General features: G+C 35.5%; 2 protein-coding genes and 1 long non-coding RNA gene across 3 annotated transcripts in view; 1 reads left to right on the top strand and 2 right to left on the bottom strand.

Annotated features, from left to right (window-relative positions):
• LOC125670728 (uncharacterized) overlaps positions 1-10,835 on the top strand; it is a 28,938-nt gene extending 18,103 nt beyond the window's left edge. The window contains exon 4 of the long non-coding RNA XR_007368374.2: positions 10,329-10,835. This is a non-coding gene — a long non-coding RNA (uncharacterized LOC125670728). The remainder of the gene's footprint in view (positions 1-10,328) is intronic.
• Positions 8,494-10,589, bottom strand: LOC125670723 (inhibin beta chain-like). Its single transcript, XM_048906078.2, has 3 exons — positions 10,373-10,589; positions 10,133-10,261; positions 8,494-9,530 (listed from the first exon to the last, which is right to left on the bottom strand). Exons 1-3 carry the CDS (start codon positions 10,587-10,589, stop codon positions 8,905-8,907), a joined length of 972 nt encoding a protein of 323 aa, XP_048762035.2. The 3' UTR covers positions 8,494-8,904.
• A 9,455-nt stretch (positions 10,836-20,290) lies between the features above and the next one.
• The window catches only part of LOC125670719 (centromere protein C-like), a 64,323-nt gene continuing 62,880 nt past the window's right edge, over positions 20,291-21,733 (bottom strand). Inside the window, exon 24 of the mRNA XM_056163848.1 lies at positions 20,291-21,278. Coding sequence (XP_056019823.1) covers positions 21,178-21,278 — 101 coding nt within the window. The 3' untranslated portion in view covers positions 20,291-21,177. The remainder of the gene's footprint in view (positions 21,279-21,733) is intronic.

Raw genomic sequence — 21,733 nt, 5'->3', positions numbered from 1 at the left:
GTAAACTAAATTATTATAGGTTTTATTATTTACACCTCAAATCTTTTTACAAAAAACTCATATGCACTTTTTCAACATCTGAGGGTTTGTGAAAACTCTATATTTCTGAAACGTATATTAAAACAGTATTAACATAGGTATCAAAAATGTAACTGTGTTTCTGTATTAAAGGAATGGTTTTTCAAATTATTGGAACCCGAAAATAATGCTTTTCTCCCTTGCTCTGAGGCATGTTTCTGTGCTTTGAGGAATTACCATTATGGTTAAACAGTATAACAAGGTAATTCAATTCATAGACAATATCTAAACATGAATTATCATAAGGCCATGTCTCATCTTCTCTAATTTTTCCTCCATTCCCCATGTTCCCGAAATCAAACTCTCTCTTTATTGTTTAGAGATACATGTATTTCCAGCTAATTAGGACAAAATGAATGTTTTTATTAGCCATTTAAAATATACATTCCTATACCATTGAGAGATTTTGTGGAGAAAAAATGTTGCCATCACTTTCACAGCTAATGCCCCGTTTAAAGTAATTCCAACCTCCTGTGATGTCATCAGATTTTGCAAAATCAATGATTTATTTAGATTTATGCATGATAGGAACATAAATTTGGTTGGAGTCTTTTTCGATAGTTATTGTAAAAAATCTTGTTAAAAATAAAATATTTCAAAAGTCTAAGTTATAGATGAATAAGCAATGATAAGTTTCAAAATATTGAATCCAAGGGCAATAACTCTGTTTTTATTGATTTCTCTATCAAGTCTACTATGCGATAGATTTCCTTTATTTTTACAGACATTTTGTATATTTTTGTGAAGAAACAGTTTTATGAAATTGTTATGAATGTTATTATATCGTCATAACCAGTTTTTATTAAATTTTGATAACGCTGTTTAAGGAAAATTGCAATTTTCTGACGGTGATATATGATTCTGTGTATGCATGTCTCGCATCTTTAAAAGTGTGATGACCTATATATTTTATTTGATAATTTGTTAGTTTGAACTCTAATAAATGGAAATAAATACACTTTTTAAAATTGTATCAGATAAAACTGCGAGTATGGATTTACCTTAATATATATATATATATGTGTGTGTGTGTGTGTGTGTGTGTGTGTGTGTGTGTGTGTATTGCGTTGAGAATTTTATTGCAGATTTTATACTTTTTGCAATGTCTCGTAAAGGAGAACTGGTGGTTTATAAGTTGCAAATACACATGTATCACCATTATAGAATATGGGTAGTCATATTATCGTCGGAATTGTGAAGATTACTCCATGAATTTTATAGACTGGTGAAAATCAACTAAGTTCGACAGAATTTCTCGACACTTTATGGTGTCCGGATAGGGCCATTTGCATAAGCGTGACTGCGCGTTAGTCACAACACGCCGTCACGCCAACAACGCAACGCAACGCGCTTTCGTGCTCTCACGCCAACAAGCAACGCGCCTTCGCGCTATCACGCCAACAAGCAACGCGCCTTCACGCTAACACAACTTTACACAACTCACCTTCGCGCCGTCACACCAACAAGCAACACAGCGCGAAGGCCTCAGTACCATTTGCTTGTCGTCCCGTGGGGATCCGGGTTAGAATAGGTCCTCAGTACTTCTGGCTTGTCGTAGAAAGCGACTAAATGGGGCGGTCCGGCTTCGGAAAAGACCGCAAAAACCGAGGTCCTGTGTCACAGCAGGTGTGGCACGATAAAGATCCCTCCCTGCTCAAAGGCCATAAGCGCCGAGCATATGCCTAAATTTTGCAGCCCTTCACCGGCAGTGAAATATTTTCGAGAGGAACGTGAAACAACATTCAATCAATCTTCCTCAGGAGAAAACTCTAAATAAAATATCCCCCATGGTGAGGGTTTCCCCCTCACGTTTTTGCATAATTTTTATGGGAAAAGTTTATGAAAAGTCAACCGGGCTTTTAATCGATATTTGGTATCAATAATGCCGTAAGTTACGGATACCTGTAAAGTGCGAAAAGAAATCGAAACGAAACCTAACGAAACGAAACGAAACAGATTGTATAACCGAACTCTTTTAACTATAATAATTTAAAATGGTATCTTAGGCCCCTGTGAAAGTTACCACATATGAATAAAATAAGCCTCCCCTTTGATGTAGGCTTTCGGCTTGACTGATACAAAGATTTGGAAAGGGGGGGGGGGTGAGTAAGCACAAAGTACATATCCGAAGTTGATTAGATACCATTTGCAATTAATTTCGGATCCATAAATTTCAGAACAGAGGGTTACAGTCTCAGAGGTCTGGGGAAACACACTAAACAAGGGGTGGGGTCGCCGGCGTTTGGTCCGCTTTTGGGCATAGCTCTTAACCACTCTTTTATTTCTAACTGCTGAGGTGCAAGTACTTTCAATAATGGAAAAAATTAAATAGTATACATTTTGGGTGTTACTAAGACGGGGAATTGAAAACGGGATGGAAAACGGAATTTTTTTTATGCAATACTATCAGGAGGTCAGCATTTTGTAAAATCAAAAGGCTTATGAACAAGGGAAGCAGAAATTACGAAGAGAACGGGAGAACATACTCAGAATCCACCGTTTGATATACTACATACAAATATACAACATCCACATGTATACATGCATTTGTCTTTAGAGCAAAAAATACTGAAACATGTATTTATGCCCAAAGGTGGATCCAACGCCGGCGGCCCCACCCCTCGTTTAGTGTGTTTCCCCTGACCTGTGAGACTGTAATCCTCCGTTCCGAAATTTATGGATCCGAAATTAATTGCACATGGTATTTAATCAACTTCGGATATGTACTTTGTGCTTACTCACACCCCCCCCCCTTTCCAATAAAACTTTGTATCAGTCAAGCCGAATGCCTACATCAAAGGGGAGGCCAATTTTTTTTTATATGTGGTAACTTTCACAGGGGCCTAAGATACCATTTTTAATTATTATAATTAAAAGAGTTCGGTTACACAATCTGTTTCGTTTCGGTAGGTTTCGTTTCGGTGGATTTCGTTTCGTTTCGGTAGATTTCGTTTCGTTTCGCACTTTACAGGTACCCCGTAAGTTACATCATCGTCGCAAGCCACGCCTATTGTTTCCATTTTTGAGGTAGGTACTACAGGACTCAGTAACAGAGGCTAGCGATGAAGTGATGTGCATGTATACTTGCACACATTTGTGCAATGTAAAACGTTTTTATTGCGAAACTATACAAATATTTAGTTCATGTAGAGAATATTTTAATTCGTTTCATCGGATTATTTAGATATCGAACTTAATTATTTACATCATAAATCTCCAACGTATGATGCACATACACGCACTAATCTCAGCGGGATTCGTCGAGGCTGGATATTTGGACTGACGCCTCTTCCGAATCTCAAACCTACGGAAGCCGATAGGTGCCAGGGTATATAATTAATATCTATTTAACTGGCGGCGGCCACTTAATTTATGTTGCGATTGGCACTTATTAACTGGCGGCCGCCATATAAATTAACTGGCGGCCGACAGTTATTTTATCTGGCGGTCGCATAAATTATCTGGCGGCCGCCATATGAATTAACTGGCGGTCGCCACTTAATTTATATGGCGGTCGCCACTCAATTTAAATGATTTATATGGATGTCGCCAGTTATTCAACTCCTCTCTCTTTCTCTATCTCTCTCTCTCAAAATGAAAGGGATGCAATACTTCCCCAATGCTTAGTAATATGTAAGTGATATATATACAATTAAGAGCATTAAATTATTGTTTTTCGATTGTGCTGTTAAAAGGGCTGACCCTCCATTTTTTTTTTTTACAACGTTCAATTTTTGTTATTTTCACATGCAAACGAAGTTATTTTCACATGTGAAATAAGATTAATTGGCGGTTGGCCCCCACCACACTCTTTTGGTGGTAGTAATGAATGGTAAAAACGTAATAATGAATGAACTGATACATTGAAGGATGAACGGAGCCCCCTCCTTCCAATTTAGGAGTAGGAAGTTTGGGCAAAAGAGACATTTTAGGTTCCTTTTCTGCTTGTCAACAATTGTAGAAAACAATTTCTCCTCCGACTGTCCCTACACTTTGAAAAACGATGCTGCGTGTTTGCGTACTATTCTATTTCTAAAATGATCACTCAGCGACACGAATTAAATTGTTTTTGCAATTGGCAGCCGCCATGTATAAATTAAGTGGCGGCCGCCAGATAATAAGTGGAGGCTGCCAGTTATGCGCATGGCACGAAAAGCAAAGGGTACTGAGGGCTTATTCTAACCCGGATCCCCGCGGGACGACAAGTAATGGGTACTGAGGGCCTATTCTAACCCAGATCCTGGGGGGTTACTGAGGGGTTGTTCTAACCCGGATCCTGGGGTGAGGTGGGGGGTGGGGTTGTTACTGAGGACCTATTCTAACCCGGATCCTAGGGGGAGGGGGTACTGAGAACCTATTCTAACCCGGATCCGGGGGGGGGGGGTTTACTGAAGATCTATTCTAACCTGGATCCTGGGGGGGGGGGGGGTACTGAGGATCTATGAAGATCTATTCTAACCTGGGTCCTGGGGGGGGGGATACCAAGGATCTATTCTAACAAGCCGGATGCTTGCGTTTGTTGTTTTACGTATTTGTTGGTTTCTTTCTATCCGCTAAGACTTAAGAATAAACATACACAACTCTTTATATCTTACATACACAACTCTTTATATCTTACATACACAACTCTTTATATCTTAACAATAAACATGCACAACTTTTTCAAATACAGATTGTTTTGGTTTTTTGCAATATATATAATATATATTTTGGTTTTAAAAGTGTTTCACATTATAGGAATCCATTGACAACTAGTATCTTCTTTTCGTTATCATCATTTATACCAACAACAAAAAAATAGTCTTCCCATGAGTGGTCTGCACACCCACATCTCCACTTAAATCAGAAGATGGCAGCTTACATAGAGCTGACATTAAGGGGACCTATCTATCGTATTTAACTGCACCATTTCTGTATACTCTTTGTTTTATATAGCAGTAGTAATCCATTTGGCATTGATATTACATAAAAAAAATATCATTCTAAACATTCGACAACACACATGAACCTAAAATAAATGTTTTGAATACAACCCATCCAAATGTAGCACCTGCGAACTAACCAGAGCTAGAGATACTTTCATGTTAGTTGGATAGATTTGTGTGAATACGATTGGATAGATTTATGTGAATACGATTGGTTGTTAGGCCCTGTATCATCACGCGATTTTGTTGTCCAATCGCGTTGTTGCAAATTTGAAGATTTTGTAAGAAAACATTTAGGAATGTGAATTTGGAAATACATTAATTTTTTTTTTTAGAGAATAAGACTGTGGGAAAATGGACCTTGATATTGAAATCTCTAAAATTCCAACTTAATTATATTTCGAGTTTTTCATTGGTCACATCAGAAATACTGTAATAAACAACCAAATTGAAAAGTTTTTAGGAATTTAGAATATTCTAGAAGCAGTTATGAAAAGGTCTTTATTGTTGCTATTTTACCATTTTTGAATTTTTGCACCTAAAGTTAAGGAGCAAATAAGTGCTGTGCTTTTCTCTCTCTCTCTCTCTCTCTCTCTCTCTCTCTCTCTCTCTCTGATACATTAAATTCGACACTCTTAGTAAACAAGAATTGGATTTCAATATCTCTTTTAAAAATCAAATAATTGATAACTACTAGTCGAGATCAGTTTCATAATACCTGCATAGAATTACCACATGTACTATAAGTTTGAAATATGTAGAGCGTTTTGGAGATTTGCTCTCATGGGATACACCAAACCTTGTATACTCAGCTTTGTATAAATTCGTGAATGTTTTAAATTTCATATCTTCATAATTTCACGACTCGGCAATGAAATAGTAAACATGGTATATCAAAGGTTTCTAGTCATTATGTCATATAAACCTCAAGGCTCTTTGTGGAGGATCGGTCCAAAAGTTCGGAAACTTGATGTTATACGATACTTATTAAATTAAGCTTCTACGTCTCTTGATCTCAATCTTAGTTCTAATATATTTTCTTTATATCATACGTCTTTCATTCATGTTATTACGCCTTTTCACTCTTTTGCGTCTTTTAAAAATATTTTTGTCTATCAAACTTTTCTAGATCAGCACGTATACAGATATGACTTATGTATTTGGTGTTTTGAAATAATCTTTCTAAAATGAAATGCGTGAATGTTGATCAGATGGGATGCGTTTATCAAGTTTTTCATTTTCCATTATGATCCATCATTTTTTGTCTCCAGACGATTCCCTGAGGGTCCAATTTGATTAAAATTAGATCTTTGATCCGCTCCGGTAACGTTATGACGGAGTGACATAACATTACCAGAGCGGATCAAAAAGGTCATTGATGTGAGGAGCGGAGTACCTGTCCGGGGGGAGGGGGGCAATATCCTCTCACGTCATGCACCACTGCCAACCCTGAGGATCGTATTTGGGTCGCTGAGGTGAGAAGTTAGTGCTTTAACTACTATGCTAACCGGAAATAGATGATCTTATCTATAGAAGGACCTCCGCCTGTTCACCGTCTGTTGTCTTCATAATGGACCAGGATTGTTTTACATTAGTTTAAAAATGTCAATATTTGGCAAAATGTAACTTTGCTGCATTATAGGCCCCTATCGCAATTATATCATGATAATATGCCAAAGTCTGTGGCTTTAATTAAGATATCGCGAAAATAAAATTTAGGACTGCATCACAACACTGTATGGAACTTGCGCGTAGGTAAAGGGTGCGGGAGGGGGTGAGGGGATGTCGTGTTCACATATACCTCAAAGAACGTATCAAATGACTTTATATCCCTATACAAGCAATATCCCACGAATAAATAGTAAAGAGTTTACCATTCCTAATAATTATGCAAGTGTACAAGAGTTTCTTTGCGTTCGTTTTGGTCCAAGTCTATGGTGGCTGGTTTAGAGACAGGTGGAAGAGATTATTTTTCACAAAATCGTTCCTTCGAAATAATATCCATTCCCAATTATATTCTTTAAAACGATTTACTTTCTATACTGAAATAAGGTTCGTTTCCAAGTCTCTTCTTTAAAACTTTTTTATACTGAAATAAAATTCGTTCCCAAGCCTTTTCTTCAAAACTATTTACTATTTTACACTGAAATAAAATTCGTTCTTGTCTCTTCTTTTTACACTTTTTTATACAATGAGTCCAGATTTTTTCTACAGAGAGATCTCGGGTATTGCTTTATCTGTCTATTTATAAACCATCGACACATGTATATCAAATTGAATGCTACCAGTGTTTACAAATTACAACTGAAACTTTTTCAATATTCTAGGACCATCACTGAAATATTTTTAAAACTGAATAGGATATTCATAAAATTCTTTTCTATAACATGAAAGAAAGACATGACCAGAGCTGAATTGCAAGTTCAATGAACGCTTCATGACACAGAAAAAGAATTCGGGAAACTTGCACAAAAATGAACGCTCTTTGCCCTATATTGATATCCGCCAAAGCACAGTGCATACCAGAACCAGTCCTATGCACGTAAACAATGCCGGTGTATAGGTACTGTAACGTTCCCTTCATCCTTGAACTCTTCAAGGTATTTAGAGGCCTATTCGCAGACATAAAAGTACGCCGACAGCTTTAGTTTTTTGTTTGTTTCAGCACAGGAATCTTTCTGTTGCATAACTATGAGAGTGCAAGTTCTGGGTTGTTTTTTTTATCATGAAAAACAACAGTATGGAGCCAAATCACCATATCTTGCAATAAATCAATAATCATTAAAAGAATCTAAAAGATCAAAAGATGGCTATTTTATGCTGTTACATGTAACACAGCACTACTGATTCGCAGCACTACTGATTCGCAAGCAGTAAAAGTGAAATGAAATCTTCAATGATTATCGTTGGAAGCCTTTTAGATGGTGATTTTTGTTTGTTTATTTTCTCATTATATGTACATGGCTGTATAAATCTCAGTGGTTCGTACCATAGATTATAAAGGTGTAAAGTGAAAGCTATTAACTAGTACGTACCATAGACTATAAAGGTATAAAGTGAAAGTGGCACGGAACATGAAATAATAAATGCTAGAAAATACTATCGTGGGAAAACAATGTAAAAGGACACTCTGCTATTGCTTTGTTATCAAACTGTAGTACAAGACAACCCCAACATTTTGTGACATTATTGACTGCAATAATAAATCTGCTCCATAATTGACCGCAATCAAACTGATACTTTTAAATTACAGTTTTTTGCCGTGATTTAACTGAAAATCCAATTTGAGGAAGAATATAAGATATGAAGACAAAAATTAGCATGTTAATCCTCATAGAATTTATATGTACCTGACGTCATCACGTACACCCCTTTTATTGAAACACCCCCCCCCCCCCCCCCCCCCCCCCAATCTCGTATGGACAAACATCAGAAAAATACACCGCGACTAAACATCGTCCCAGCCACGCGTGCAATAAGACACAGAAAAAGCATTAAATGACTTTTATTACAAAGCATCCAAATCTTGTCCCTCATAGGACGTCAGTACAGAATTCAGCTTTCCGATATTTACAAAAACGAAGCAGACTGTACATATACCGCTAACATGTTAAACTACAAAATATAAATATAAGGACGAAAAGAAGTATGCAAGGTATATATATATATATATATATATATATATATATATATATATATATTATCGTCTCCGTTGAATACACAGATTACCCCCCTACAACCACAACGCACAGTATAAAACAACCTACACGCCTATTCCTTAAATAAATAAACATTTGATTGAAAGTACTTCTCTATAAAACACATATATTTACAGTGAACAGTTCATTAAGAATAATGACATCGGTTTTCCACGAATTCAATTTTCCAGACTTGTCCTATGTCAATTTGAGCTGCAGTATTTGCATTCGCACTCTAGAACTCGCATGTTTGGTACAGTTTTTAGGACCAGCGTCTCATGTAACATGTAAAATAAGAGCGCTTGAGAACCGAATTTTGCAGGTCTACAACGATTTTCACCTCGTTTTTCCCCGGAAAGTATTCTCAAGATCTCGTAATTTGTTAGCCTAGAAACAGAATGTAAGTCATTAGATGTAGGGAACATACTCATTGGTGGACAATGCCCTTCGCAGGAGTTGGCCTGATAAGTCTTTGGGGACATGATAAATCTATCCCAATTCATTTTGACAAAATCCACCGTCCAGGGCACCAGACGACATCCGGAGTTTTCCGTGCTTGAACTCGTCTCCTTTGGAATTCTTTTACCGAAATCGAGCTTTTCCACATCCCTTTTCATTCGAGATACAGTCAAATTATCCAATTCTTGAAATAATTCCAATTTGGATACATTCCTGTAGACCATCAAAAACGAATTCGTGAATGGATCTTCCGTTTGGCAATGCGGAGATGGTAAAATCTTAGCCACAATATCTTGCACAGAATGTCCTTCAGTTAACAGATGGTCAAGGTCAAAGAAAGTGTAGCCATATCTCAGTTTACCGTGTAATTCTGTGAAGTAAAAGAAAACAAAATACATAACATTCGTAAACTATGAAAGAGTTTATTTGATAACGATTTTCTCTCTGTCGTGGGACCACTCAAAGTCTGCAGCATTGACACAGAACGCAATACATTTGCAAATTCAGTCTGGATGCACCACTCAAAATATTGATGTTGTTCAACACCAGTTAATACTTTGAATTTGTAGTACTTAATAAATGAACCATAGCTACATATTAAAGAGTTGAAACAAAAAAACTTCGTCCTTGCGAATAATGGAGACGGAAAGGACTCAATAAATTAGACATATAGAAAGGAAGAAGTGGTAGGTTATAGATTGTCTTGTTACAGTTTAAAGTTTCCTTCTTTACTAAGCATTTCAGACTAGCTGGTCCCCCCTACAAATTCAGAGAACTTGCAGACTATTTTATACCGATGTCATATTAGTCGCACTTTTTAAAAAAACCAAACATTTAGAATAAAGCATTTTACTGATCCCAAGACTACAACGTTGAGGCATGCAATAACTGAATTCAAATAGCACAGGTTTGTAGAAAATAACACTCAAGTTTAGCATAGATTTGATTTTAATCTCGATCAAATTTACTTACTGAAGTTGTCTCCTGCAATAACCAGTTTACAGGTGTCCAGGGTAGAGGACCAGCTCAGGTCCAATCCTGTCACGTAAGGGTCAGCCTTGATGTCCCCAAGACCAAATTCGAACTCGCCCTGCTTGCTGACTGTAATTAGCATGAATAATTGTTGATAACGTGTCATAAAATTAACGTTTTTTTTTTAATTAAACAGATTAGACAAAAACGTCTTTAACGGTTTCATTTGACAAAACTTACCAAGTGGGTGGAAGGAAACGTCGGAGTCCGTAGCCCCGTTTAGTTTCTCAGTGACTTCCATCAATTTGTTTACCAAATCTCGCAGTGAAGGAGGGACATTCCTTATGGAAGGCGTGGCTGTATCGAAGTCTTCTTCAGGGTACAGAATTCCACACTTCACATTCAAAATGCTGCAAACGACCAGCAGTAACACGCTGAAGCCTTTCTGCAAGTTCATGGTTCTGTGAAAGCTGTGCGTTATTGGAATGAAACATTCGATATGGATAAAATGTCACTCGTGTCATTTTATATATACTGTGGGTCACATCATACGATGTACCTGCATGAGGTAACCAAACGCACGTATTTATGAACTACAGGCATTGCACGTGTGACGCCTATCCAGCTATGTTGTCATATCTTTTTTTCTGTAAAATATGGCATTTCTTCATGGTTTTCCATTAAAGTCATGTACCTACTTACATACTTTACTTAAAATATTTCTTTTAAAAACCAAAACCAACCTGGGTTCCGTTTAACTAAAAGGTCTGACGATTTAAGACCAAAAAGACGTTTACAGATTACTAATACTAGTATTTAATATTGGCATTAAATTTTTCACAGAAATCAATTAGTTCTTTTTCTTCAAATCAACCGTAGATTCGGACACTGTGTTCATGCGACCCACCAATTCTACTACCAAACAGTTTGTTGGGTAATAGAGTTCTTGGCAGAAAGGTGGAAAAAGTGTTCGATTGGAAGCGTTTCTGTGAGAAATTTCAATGGCTAGACTCTTTCGCTGAATATTTTTTTTCTTTATTTTGATTTGATTTTTATCAATTTGGCTAATTTGCCCATAAACATGTTACAATTAGCGCTCGATGAACCAGCTAGTAAGTGTGAATTCATGTCATAGTTAAACAAGTACTTTAATCAACCATATTTTCATAAATTTGTCGTATGGTTACGTGGTGTGATTTAAAGTGCATGAAGAGCTGGGTGTTCTCTTTGATCTGTTATTTCTCTATTTAACCCTATATGATGTAACTTCCCTTAAGTCTTGTGATAAAGGATGGTCAATTTTCATCAGCATTAGCATCAACAGAAAAATCAGCAATGTTTAACCACGAAAAGCAAGACATCCTAGGGATACCGGTGTTTGGGTGTGGAGGCAACATGTTGCGCTAAATTTGTGCTTACATACGCCGTTTCCCTTCCAATGATGTGTTCATCATGATTGCGTGTTTATTGAGAAAGATGCTGGATTCGCATTAGGGTAAAGCCAGAGGTTTCACTGAGTCGCGAATCAGAGTGGGGTGAGGAAGGGTACCACCCCTTCTTCAGGTTGATGTCGGAGAGGGTTCTCCCCAGAATAAAAAAAAATGGCGTATCTTGAGAGTATTTTGTATCTTAGTAAGGTTGGATTGTTAAATATTGTTTAACGTCCTGCTTGAGAATTTTTCACTCGTGGAGACGTCATCATTGTCCCGGTGAAGGGCTGTAAAATTTAGGCTATAAGGGGCAAGTACAGGAGGGAGCCGCAGATGGGTATCCTGGATGTCTCCCTAACATTCTCTCTCTCTCTCTCTCTCTCTCTCTCTCTCTCTGTGTGTTTAACTACTTTAATGACACGGCTTTAATTGATAGCTCCGTGTTTATGGGATCGGCTTATAAATATTCAAGGACAAGGGAAAGGTTTTCAGTTTCAAGTCATGATAAATTTGGTAGTCGTATAGGATAGGCGGATCCAGAAATTAAAAAGGAGGGGATTCAACCACAACAACATCCAGCAACATATACTAAAACATGTACCCCTCTGGAGGCCACTTTAGATACCATTAAGTAGGTCAAAGGTCATCAGCAATGTCACAATGTCAGATATTTTACTATTGTAATATATGTCTTGTTTGAAACAATTTTACAGAGGGCTAAATGTCTATTATAATCTTGCACACAATTAGCCTCCTTGATGTAAAGAACATTTTCTAAGATACAACTTTGCCCCCACCCTGGGGCTGAACCCTGTGCCCAGGAGGCATGAATTTCACTTTTTTGGTAGAGGGCTCAATGCTTATTATAATCATGCAAACATAAATATCCTCCTTAATGTCCAGAAGTCAATATGATAAATTCATGAACAACTTAGCTTTACCCTGGATTCATGAATTTCACAATTTTGGTATAGCGCTGATTGCTTATTATAAGCGTGCCAACAGTTTTAAAACTGCTTCATGTCCAGCAGTAAAGACGATTTTAAAAGATATAATGCATAATTTGCAATATATGACCAACTTAGCCCCATTCTAGGATCGTGCATTCCACATATCTGGCAGAGACCTTTACGTGACTGTTCAAATGAAAGAAAACTCAAACTTCAGTTGTTTTCTTCTTCTTCGTGAAATCCAAGCCAGGAGTAAAGTAAAACTATTTTTGTAGATTCCATTGATTTTTATGGTTTCTCATGCTTCAGGGGGCCAGGGTTCAGGAAATTAACAAAGTTTACTCCCCCTCACCCGTCACTGTTATACATGTATACCAAAATTGGATGAAATTGTTTCAGCCATTCTAGAGATAGGAATATGTCAACTAAGTGACTTGGGCGACCTATTGACTGTATATTGTTTAACCTCCCTCTCGAGAATCTTTCAATCATATGAAGGCATCATCATTGCTGGTGAAGGGCTGTAAAATTTAGGCCTATTATCGGCGCTTATGGCCATGAGCAGGGGGGGGGGGGGATCTTTATCGTGCCACACCTGCTGTGACAGGGGACCTCAGTTTTTGCGGTCTCATCCGAAGGACCGCCCCATTTAGTCGCGACAAACAAGGGGTACTGAGGACCTATTCTAATCCGGATCCAGGAGACCTAAAAATGCAAGATATGAATATTGGTATTACAATATGATATATCTCATAATATTTTTGTATACAACCATAGAATATAACAATAATGATCTGAACTAGATAAAAACCATTTCCAAATTTGTAACTTATGCATTCATTCATAGATCATACACAATGACGTAATCGCTACAGTGATGAATGTCTGTTAAAATCCAAGTCCTGTTGGTAGATTTCCACTGGGTCACCAAAATGTTTGACACTTCTTGAACAGCCTGCTGAAAGATTAACTTCCAAACAACGAGATCTGACGCTACAACAATGGTCAACTAATGACAGGGACAAGATCACATCTGACAAAATTAGGCTCCATGAATTATCTTCATCACCAATGACATATCTAGAGGAGGAAGGTGTTACAGGGGTTGTGACATCCCCATATTGATTGAACATTGTAGCAAAAATGGCCATTTTGTGCTACCGCCCTTTGGTACAAACAGGAGTTGTGATCGACCCACCCAATTTTCTGGACCCCCTCCTGATCAGTGACCTAGAAACAGGAAAACGACACTCAAGCCTCGTCCTTTCACAAGGTCGTAGAAATTGCAATCTGGTTTAAAAAATATATATGATCTATTCAAATAGAAACAAGACAAATATTTGGGAAAATGAATCTACCAATACATGTATTTTAATGACAGCATTATTGATGAATTGAAAGTTGTTTTCCCTCCTTGTATCATTGAGAACATTGCACGACGATGAATTAAAAACAGGAAATTGTTTTTGAAAGAGAAGTAATGAACAAGGATCTTTTAAATAAATGTACTGAACATAGTCTTCTTTTGAAAGGCTTTCATTCTTATAAGTTGTCTCAGCAAAATTCCAGAGCGTACTATCATCCAATCAAGCAAACTACTAGCTTTAACCCAATTACTGATGTTTGCAAACAATCATAGGTAATGTTATATTTTGTATGGAGTTTACTACCTTGAACCGTACCTTTGACCAACATTTCAAATCTTCACTGAAAATAACTTTATTCAAGAAAACAGATAAGGCGTTGATATAACTGCATGCGTAGATGTTTTGTGCTCCACCTAAATGGCATCACAGATTGCATTTCATCGTATGCTCTGATTCGACCGGATAAGTAATTGAGTCTGATCGAGATCTGATAATCATAAATGGGTCACAACAACCGCCTGCATCACCTTCATTCTGAAGGTCTAATTATGAAACCACTCTATACCAAGACCCGCAGTTCACGAAACTTTCCTAAGATATTTCTTAGGGAAAAGGTTAGGAACATCCTACGACCAACTTAGGACACGTCTTAGGATGTGTCTCGACGCTATTTTAGGAACATCTTAAGTTAAGACGTCCTAACTACTTAGGAGCATTCTTATTCCTTTACGTTGAATTATACACATGGTATTCGTGACATATTTCATTCTTATTCCTTTACGTTGAATTATACACATGATATTCGTGACATATTTCATTCTTATTCCTTTACGTTGAATTATACACATGGTATTCGTGACATATTTCATTCTTATTACTTTACGTTGAATTATACACATGGTATTCGTGACATATTTCATTCTTATTACTTTACGTTGAATTATACACATGGTATTCGTGACATATTTCATTCTTATTCCTTTACGTTGAATTATACACATGATATTCGTGACATATTTCATTCTTATTCCTTTACGTTGAATTATACACATGGTATTCGTGACATATTTCATTCTTCTTTACGTTGAATTATACACATGGTATTCGTGACATATTTCATTCTTATTCCTTTACGTTGAATTATACACATGGTATTCGTGACATATTTCATTCTTATTCCTTTACGTTGAATTATACACATGGTATTCGTGACATATTTCATTCTTATTCCTTTACGTTGAATTATACACATGGTATTCGTGACATATTTCATTCTTATTCCTTTACGTTGAATTATACACATGGTATTCGTGACATATTTCATTCTTATTCCTTTATGTTGGATTATACACATGGTATTCGTGACATATTTCATTCTTATTCCTTTACGTTGAATTATACACATGGTATTCGTGACATATTTCATTCTTCTTTACGTTGAATTATACACATGATATTCGTGACATATTTCATTCTTATTCCTTTACGTTGAATTATACACATGATATTCGTGACATATTTCATTCTTATTCCTTTACGTTGAATTATACACATGGTATTCGTGACATATTTCATTCTTATTACTTTACGTTGAATTATACACATGGTATTCGTGACATATTTCATTCTTATTACTTTACGTTGAATTATACACATGGTATTCGTGACATATTTCATTCTTATTCCTTTACGTTGAATTATACACATGATATTCGTGACATATTTCATTCTTATTCCTTTACGTTGAATTATACACATGGTATTCGTGACATATTTCATTCTTCTTTACGTTGAATTATACACATGGTATTCGTGACATATTTCATTCTTATTCCTTTACGTTGAATTATACACATGGTATTCGTGACATATTTCATTCTTATTCCTTTACGTTGAATTATACACATGGTATTCGTGACATATTTCATTCTTATTCCTTTACGTTGAATTATACACATGGTATTCGTGACATATTTCATTCTTATTCCTTTACGTTGAATTATACACATGGTATTCGTGACATATTTCATTCTTCTTTACGTTGAATTATACACATGGTATTCGTGACATATTTCATTCTTATTACTTTACGTTGAATTATACACATGGTATTCGTGACATATTTCATTCTTATTACTTTACGTTGAATTATACACATGGTATTCGTGACATATTTCATTCTTCTTTACGTTGAATTATACTCATGATATTCGTGACATATTTCATTCTTATTCCTTTACGTTGAATTATACACATGATATTCGTGACATATTTCATTCTTATTCCTTTACGTTGAATTATACACATGGTATTCGTGACATATTTCATTCTTATTCCTTTACGTTGAATTATACACATGATATTCGTGACATATTTCATTCTTATTCCTTTACGTTGAATTATACACATGGTATTCGTGACATATTTCATTCTTATTCCTTTACGTTGAATTATACACATGGTATTCGTGACATATTTCATTCTTATTCCTTTACGTTGAATTATACACATGGTATTCGTGACATATTTCATTCTTATTCCTTTACGTTGAATTATACACATGGTATTCGTGACATATTTCATTCTTATTACTTTACGTTGAATCATACACATGGTATTCGTGACATATTTCATTCTTATTCCTTTACGTTGGATTATACACATGGTATTCGTGACATATTTCATTCTTATTCCTTTACGTTGAATTATACACATGGTATTCGTGACATATTTCATTCTTCTTTACGTTGAATTATACACATGATATTCGTGACATATTTCATTCTTATTCCTTTACGTTGAATTATACACATGATATTCGTGACATATTTCATTCTTATTCCTTTACGTTGAATTATACACATGGTATTCGTGACATATTTCATTCTTATTCCTTTACGTTGAATTATACACATGGTATTCGTGACATATTTCATTATTATTCCTTTACGTTGAATTATACACATGGTATTCGTGACATATTTCATTCTTATTCCTTTACGTTGAATTATACACATGGTATTCGTGACATATTTCATTCTTATTACTTTACGTTGAATTATACACATGGTATTCGTGACATATTTCATTCTTATTCCTTTACGTTGAATTATACACATGGTATTCGTGACATATTTCATTCTTATTCCTTTACGTTGAATTATACACATGGTATTCGTGACATATTTCATTCTTATTCCTTTACGTTGAATTATACACATGATATTCGTGACATATTTCAGTCTTATTCCTTTACGTTGAATTATACACATGGTATTCGTGACATATTTCATTCTTATTCCTTTACGTTGAATTATACACATGGTATTCGTGACATATTTCATTCTTATTCCTTTACGTTGAATTATACACATGGTATTCGTGACATATTTCATTCTTCTTTACGTTGAATTATACACATGATATTCGTGACATATTTCATTCTTCTTTACGTTGAATTATACACATGGTATTCGTGACATATTTCATTCTTCTTTACGTTGAATTATACACATGATATTCGTGACATATTTCATTCTTCTTTACGTTGAATTATACACATGATATTCGTGACATATTTCATTCTTCTTTACGTTGAATTATACACATGATATTCGTGACATATTTACGAGTAAACAATTAAAATCTAAACATATTCAGCTAGAGAGAAAAGACACGTTATTTATTCGTATGAATATTTTTGATATAAATATCGTGAATTCAATATAACTATCATGTTATAAACTGAGCCATGCAATAACTGCGTCCGATCGTTCACACCGGTCTAAGTTCGATTTGTGCGGATTAGTGTGGAACCCTTTTGCAATTGGGTAAAATTCATGTTCTACTTGATAAGGTAGAAAAAACAAAGATATTTCAGTTTATGAAATAATTTTTAAATATCTTTTTGAAACAATAGTTCCATGAGCCACAGCATTCACCCGAACCACCTTGCTGATATTCAAATCTTAATCCCCTCTGGCGAGTTATGTCCGATACACGAGGTCGGTAAGCTATCGGGAATATTGAAACGATATTAGTTATTTCAACTAAACTGGGTTTGTTGATTGATTGAATGTTGTTTAACGTCCCTTTCGAGAATATTTCACTCATATGGAGACGTCACCACTGCCGGTGAAAGGCTGCAAAATTTAGACCTATGCTTGGGGCTTATGGCCATTGAGCAGGGAGGGATCTTTATCGTGCCACACCTACTGTGACACGAGACCTCGGTTTTTGCGGTCTCATCCGATGGACCGCCCCATTTAGTCGCCTCTTACGACAAGCAAGGGGTACTGAGGACCTATTCTAACCCTGATCCCCACGGGTATTTGTACGGAGGCTGTAGTCGTAAGATTTGGTATAGCAGATATCGTATTTTAAAATGAACATCTCAAATAGTAAGCCATGTTTGTCGCACCCCCCTTTTAATGCGTCAAACATGAAAAATCATCCAACAGTCGCAAATGATACATTAGATTGTATATTTCACCATATCAATAAGTTTTAATTCATAAAACTGATATTAACTAATTCAATTTATCGCAAAAATGGGTTATTTTAAACCATTTTCTATGTAGGGAAGCTATAGGGATTGACAGAAATGCAGTTTGCTCGTGTTACTATAAATAGAATGAACTTGACCTATATTTTGGTCTCGCGATTGACTCACTTTAGACCATATATCAAAAAAATATCATTATTGTTGGAAAGTTTTGACCCCCCCCCCTTCTGGAATATTTTTCTGATTTTGCCTGTTTTTCTCCGAGACAAGCACTTAATATGATATCATGACTCTTGAGGTTTTGTCTTGTCGATATCGAGTCAATATTGTGCATGTCACTAAAGGTGTAGATAACGAACAGTGATCAATCTCATAACTTCTATAAAGGTGAAGATAACGAACAGTGATCAATCTCATAACTCCTATAAAGGTGAAGATAACGAACAGTGATCAATCTCACAACTCCTATAAAGGTGAAGATAACGAACCGTGATCAATCTCATAACTCCTATAAAGGTGAAGATAACGAACAGTGATCAATCTCATAACTCCTATAAAGGTGAAGATAACGAACAGTGATCAATCTCATAACTCCTATAAAGGTGAAGATAACGAACCGTGATCAATCTCATAACTTCTATAAAGGTGAAGATAACGAACAGTGATCGATCTCATAACTTCTATAAAGGTGAAGATAACGAACAGTGATCAATCTCATAACTACTATAAAGGTGAAGATAACACGAACAGTGATCAATCTCATAACTTCTATAAAGGTGAAGATAACGAACAGTGATCAATCTCATAACTACTATAAAGGTGAAGATAACACGAACAGTGATCAATCTCATAACTCCTATAAAGGTGAAGATAACGAACAGTGATCAATCTCATAACTCCTATAAAGGTGAAGATAACAGTGATCAATCTCATAACTTCTATAAAGGTGAAGATAACGAACAGTGATCAATCTCATAACTCCTATAAAGGTGAAGATAACAGTGATCAATCTCATAACTCCTATAAAGGTGAAGATAACGAATAGTGATCAATCTCTTAACTCTTATAAAGGTGAAGAAAACGAACAGTGATCAATCTCATAACTCCTATAAAGGTGAAGATAACGAACAGTGATCAATCTCCTATAAAGGTGAAGATAACGAATAAATATGAATCTCATAACTCCTATAAAGGTGAAGATAACAGTGATCAATCTCATAACTCCTATAAAGGTGAAGATAACTAACAGTGATCAATCTCATAACTCCTATAAAGGTGAAGATAACAAACAGTGATCAATTTCATAACTCCTATAAAGGTGAAGATAACGAACAGTGATCAATCTCCTATAAAGGTGAAGATAACGAATAAATATGAATCTCATAACTCCTATAAAGGTGAAGATAAGTGATCAATCTCATAATTCCTATAAAGGTGAAGATAACGAACAGTGATCAATCTCATAACTCCTGTAAAGGTGAAGATAACGAACAGTGATCAATCTCATAACTCCTATAAAGGTGAAGATAACGAACAGTGATCGATCTCATAACTCCTATAAAGGTGAAGATAACGAACAGTGAACTATAAGCAATACAAAATAGAATAAATCTCCTCTGTATAATCAATGGTGTAAATTTTATTTAAGGACATGCAGTTTTTAAATGCTAAAATCAAGAAAAACTTCATATGTACCTTTGAATGGAACTCTGTTATTCATAGAAATGAATGTTAACTAAAATAGTACTCATTGTACCTGAAGAAATACTTTCTACCTGAAAATATGTTTAAACATCAGATGTTCATTATTGCTTTTCTTCAAGTTTACTTGGCAGAAAACCACGAAGATGGGGATCACCAAGACAGCTCACATGCAGTGAAGCGCTTAAGAAGGGTGAATTCATACGAGCCTCTAAATATTTATTTTGCTTGTAAAACATATATACATGTAAAATACAGATTTACTGACATCAACAAGTAGAATCAGAGTTGTTTTAAAAGCATAACACACACAAAATGTCTAAAAACACAGGTTGCATTTCACTGATGCACTGCTTTACTTGGACCAAGAGTCACAACAAAAGAATGACTAATAAAACAGCATATTTGTTAAAAATTATGATTTGGGATTTAATAAAACAGAACATCGAGAATACCACAGTTTCATGTTCACTGACAAAACTGGGAAAATTGCAAAATTATACACGTAGTTTGCAGCCTTGAATCTCTGAACTCATTCAAATGAATTACAATGACTGTGGTTTATTTCTGTTGATTAGGCAATATTTCAGCCATACATGTATATCGGTGACAATCAAATGGAAATTAATGGTCTGATTTTTTAAATCTTTAATGCTAAGACTAAAGAATGTGTTCAATTTAAAATATAATGTAAACTCTCATAAATTCTATTACATTGGAGTTTCATTTCAACAAAATAAATGCAAGCGATGAATATATCAAAATATGACATATCTCATAACATTACTGTACAGAATCATAAAATATATAGTAATAATCTGAACTGCAGATAAAAATTATATCAAATTTCATCACCTCTGCATTCATTCATAGACCATACACAACATTTCAAATGACATAATTTCAACAGTGATGAATGACAATACTATAATTTAGTGACCTGGTGGTAGATTTTCACTGGGTCACCAGAATGTTTGACACTTCTTAAACAGCCTGCTGAAAGAGAACTTCTAAACAACAACACTGACACTACAAAACTGGTCAACAAATGGTGATGAAACGTCTGACAGAATCAGGTTCCCTGTACACCATCTCAATCAATGACAGCATTGTGATCAACGTCGGTGAACTTGAAGCAGGAAAATGACAACCTGGCCTCCTCTTTTCGCAAGTTGTCCATACTGTAGGTGTTTCCTGGTGTTAGAAAAGATAAAGGGAACAAATATTTACATGGGTTGGATAACTATAATGTTTAAAAGAAGTATTTTAGAAAACAGATTTGCAATAGATTACAGTCTGAACATTTCATTGGAAGCATTAAAGCGATATTTATATTACAGCTCATATCAACATAAATTTGTGTCTGCCAAAACCAAGTAATTTTGTCATCCATACCTTAACAAATGTTTAATGCATATTAAAACACAAACTTTACGATATGCACTATTTACAGTCTACTCCAGATACATTAAAACTCAGTGGACATAATTTCCAGATCTCGCACACTTTCTTTTCAGTATATATAGTCCCCAGATTCGTCGGCATCAACAATCACTCTGCACTTTTGATAAATCATGGACTCATTGTGGAAAGGGTTCTTGGGAATTTATATCAAAATCCTTTACAATTTACACTTTCTTCGAAGTTTT

This window comes from Ostrea edulis, chromosome 4 (assembly GCF_947568905.1).
Source record: "Ostrea edulis chromosome 4, xbOstEdul1.1, whole genome shotgun sequence".
Taxonomy (NCBI): Eukaryota; Metazoa; Mollusca; class Bivalvia; order Ostreida; family Ostreidae; genus Ostrea; species Ostrea edulis.
The sequence above is the reverse complement of the archived record's forward strand: the minus strand, read 5'-3'. Positions and strand labels throughout refer to the sequence as shown.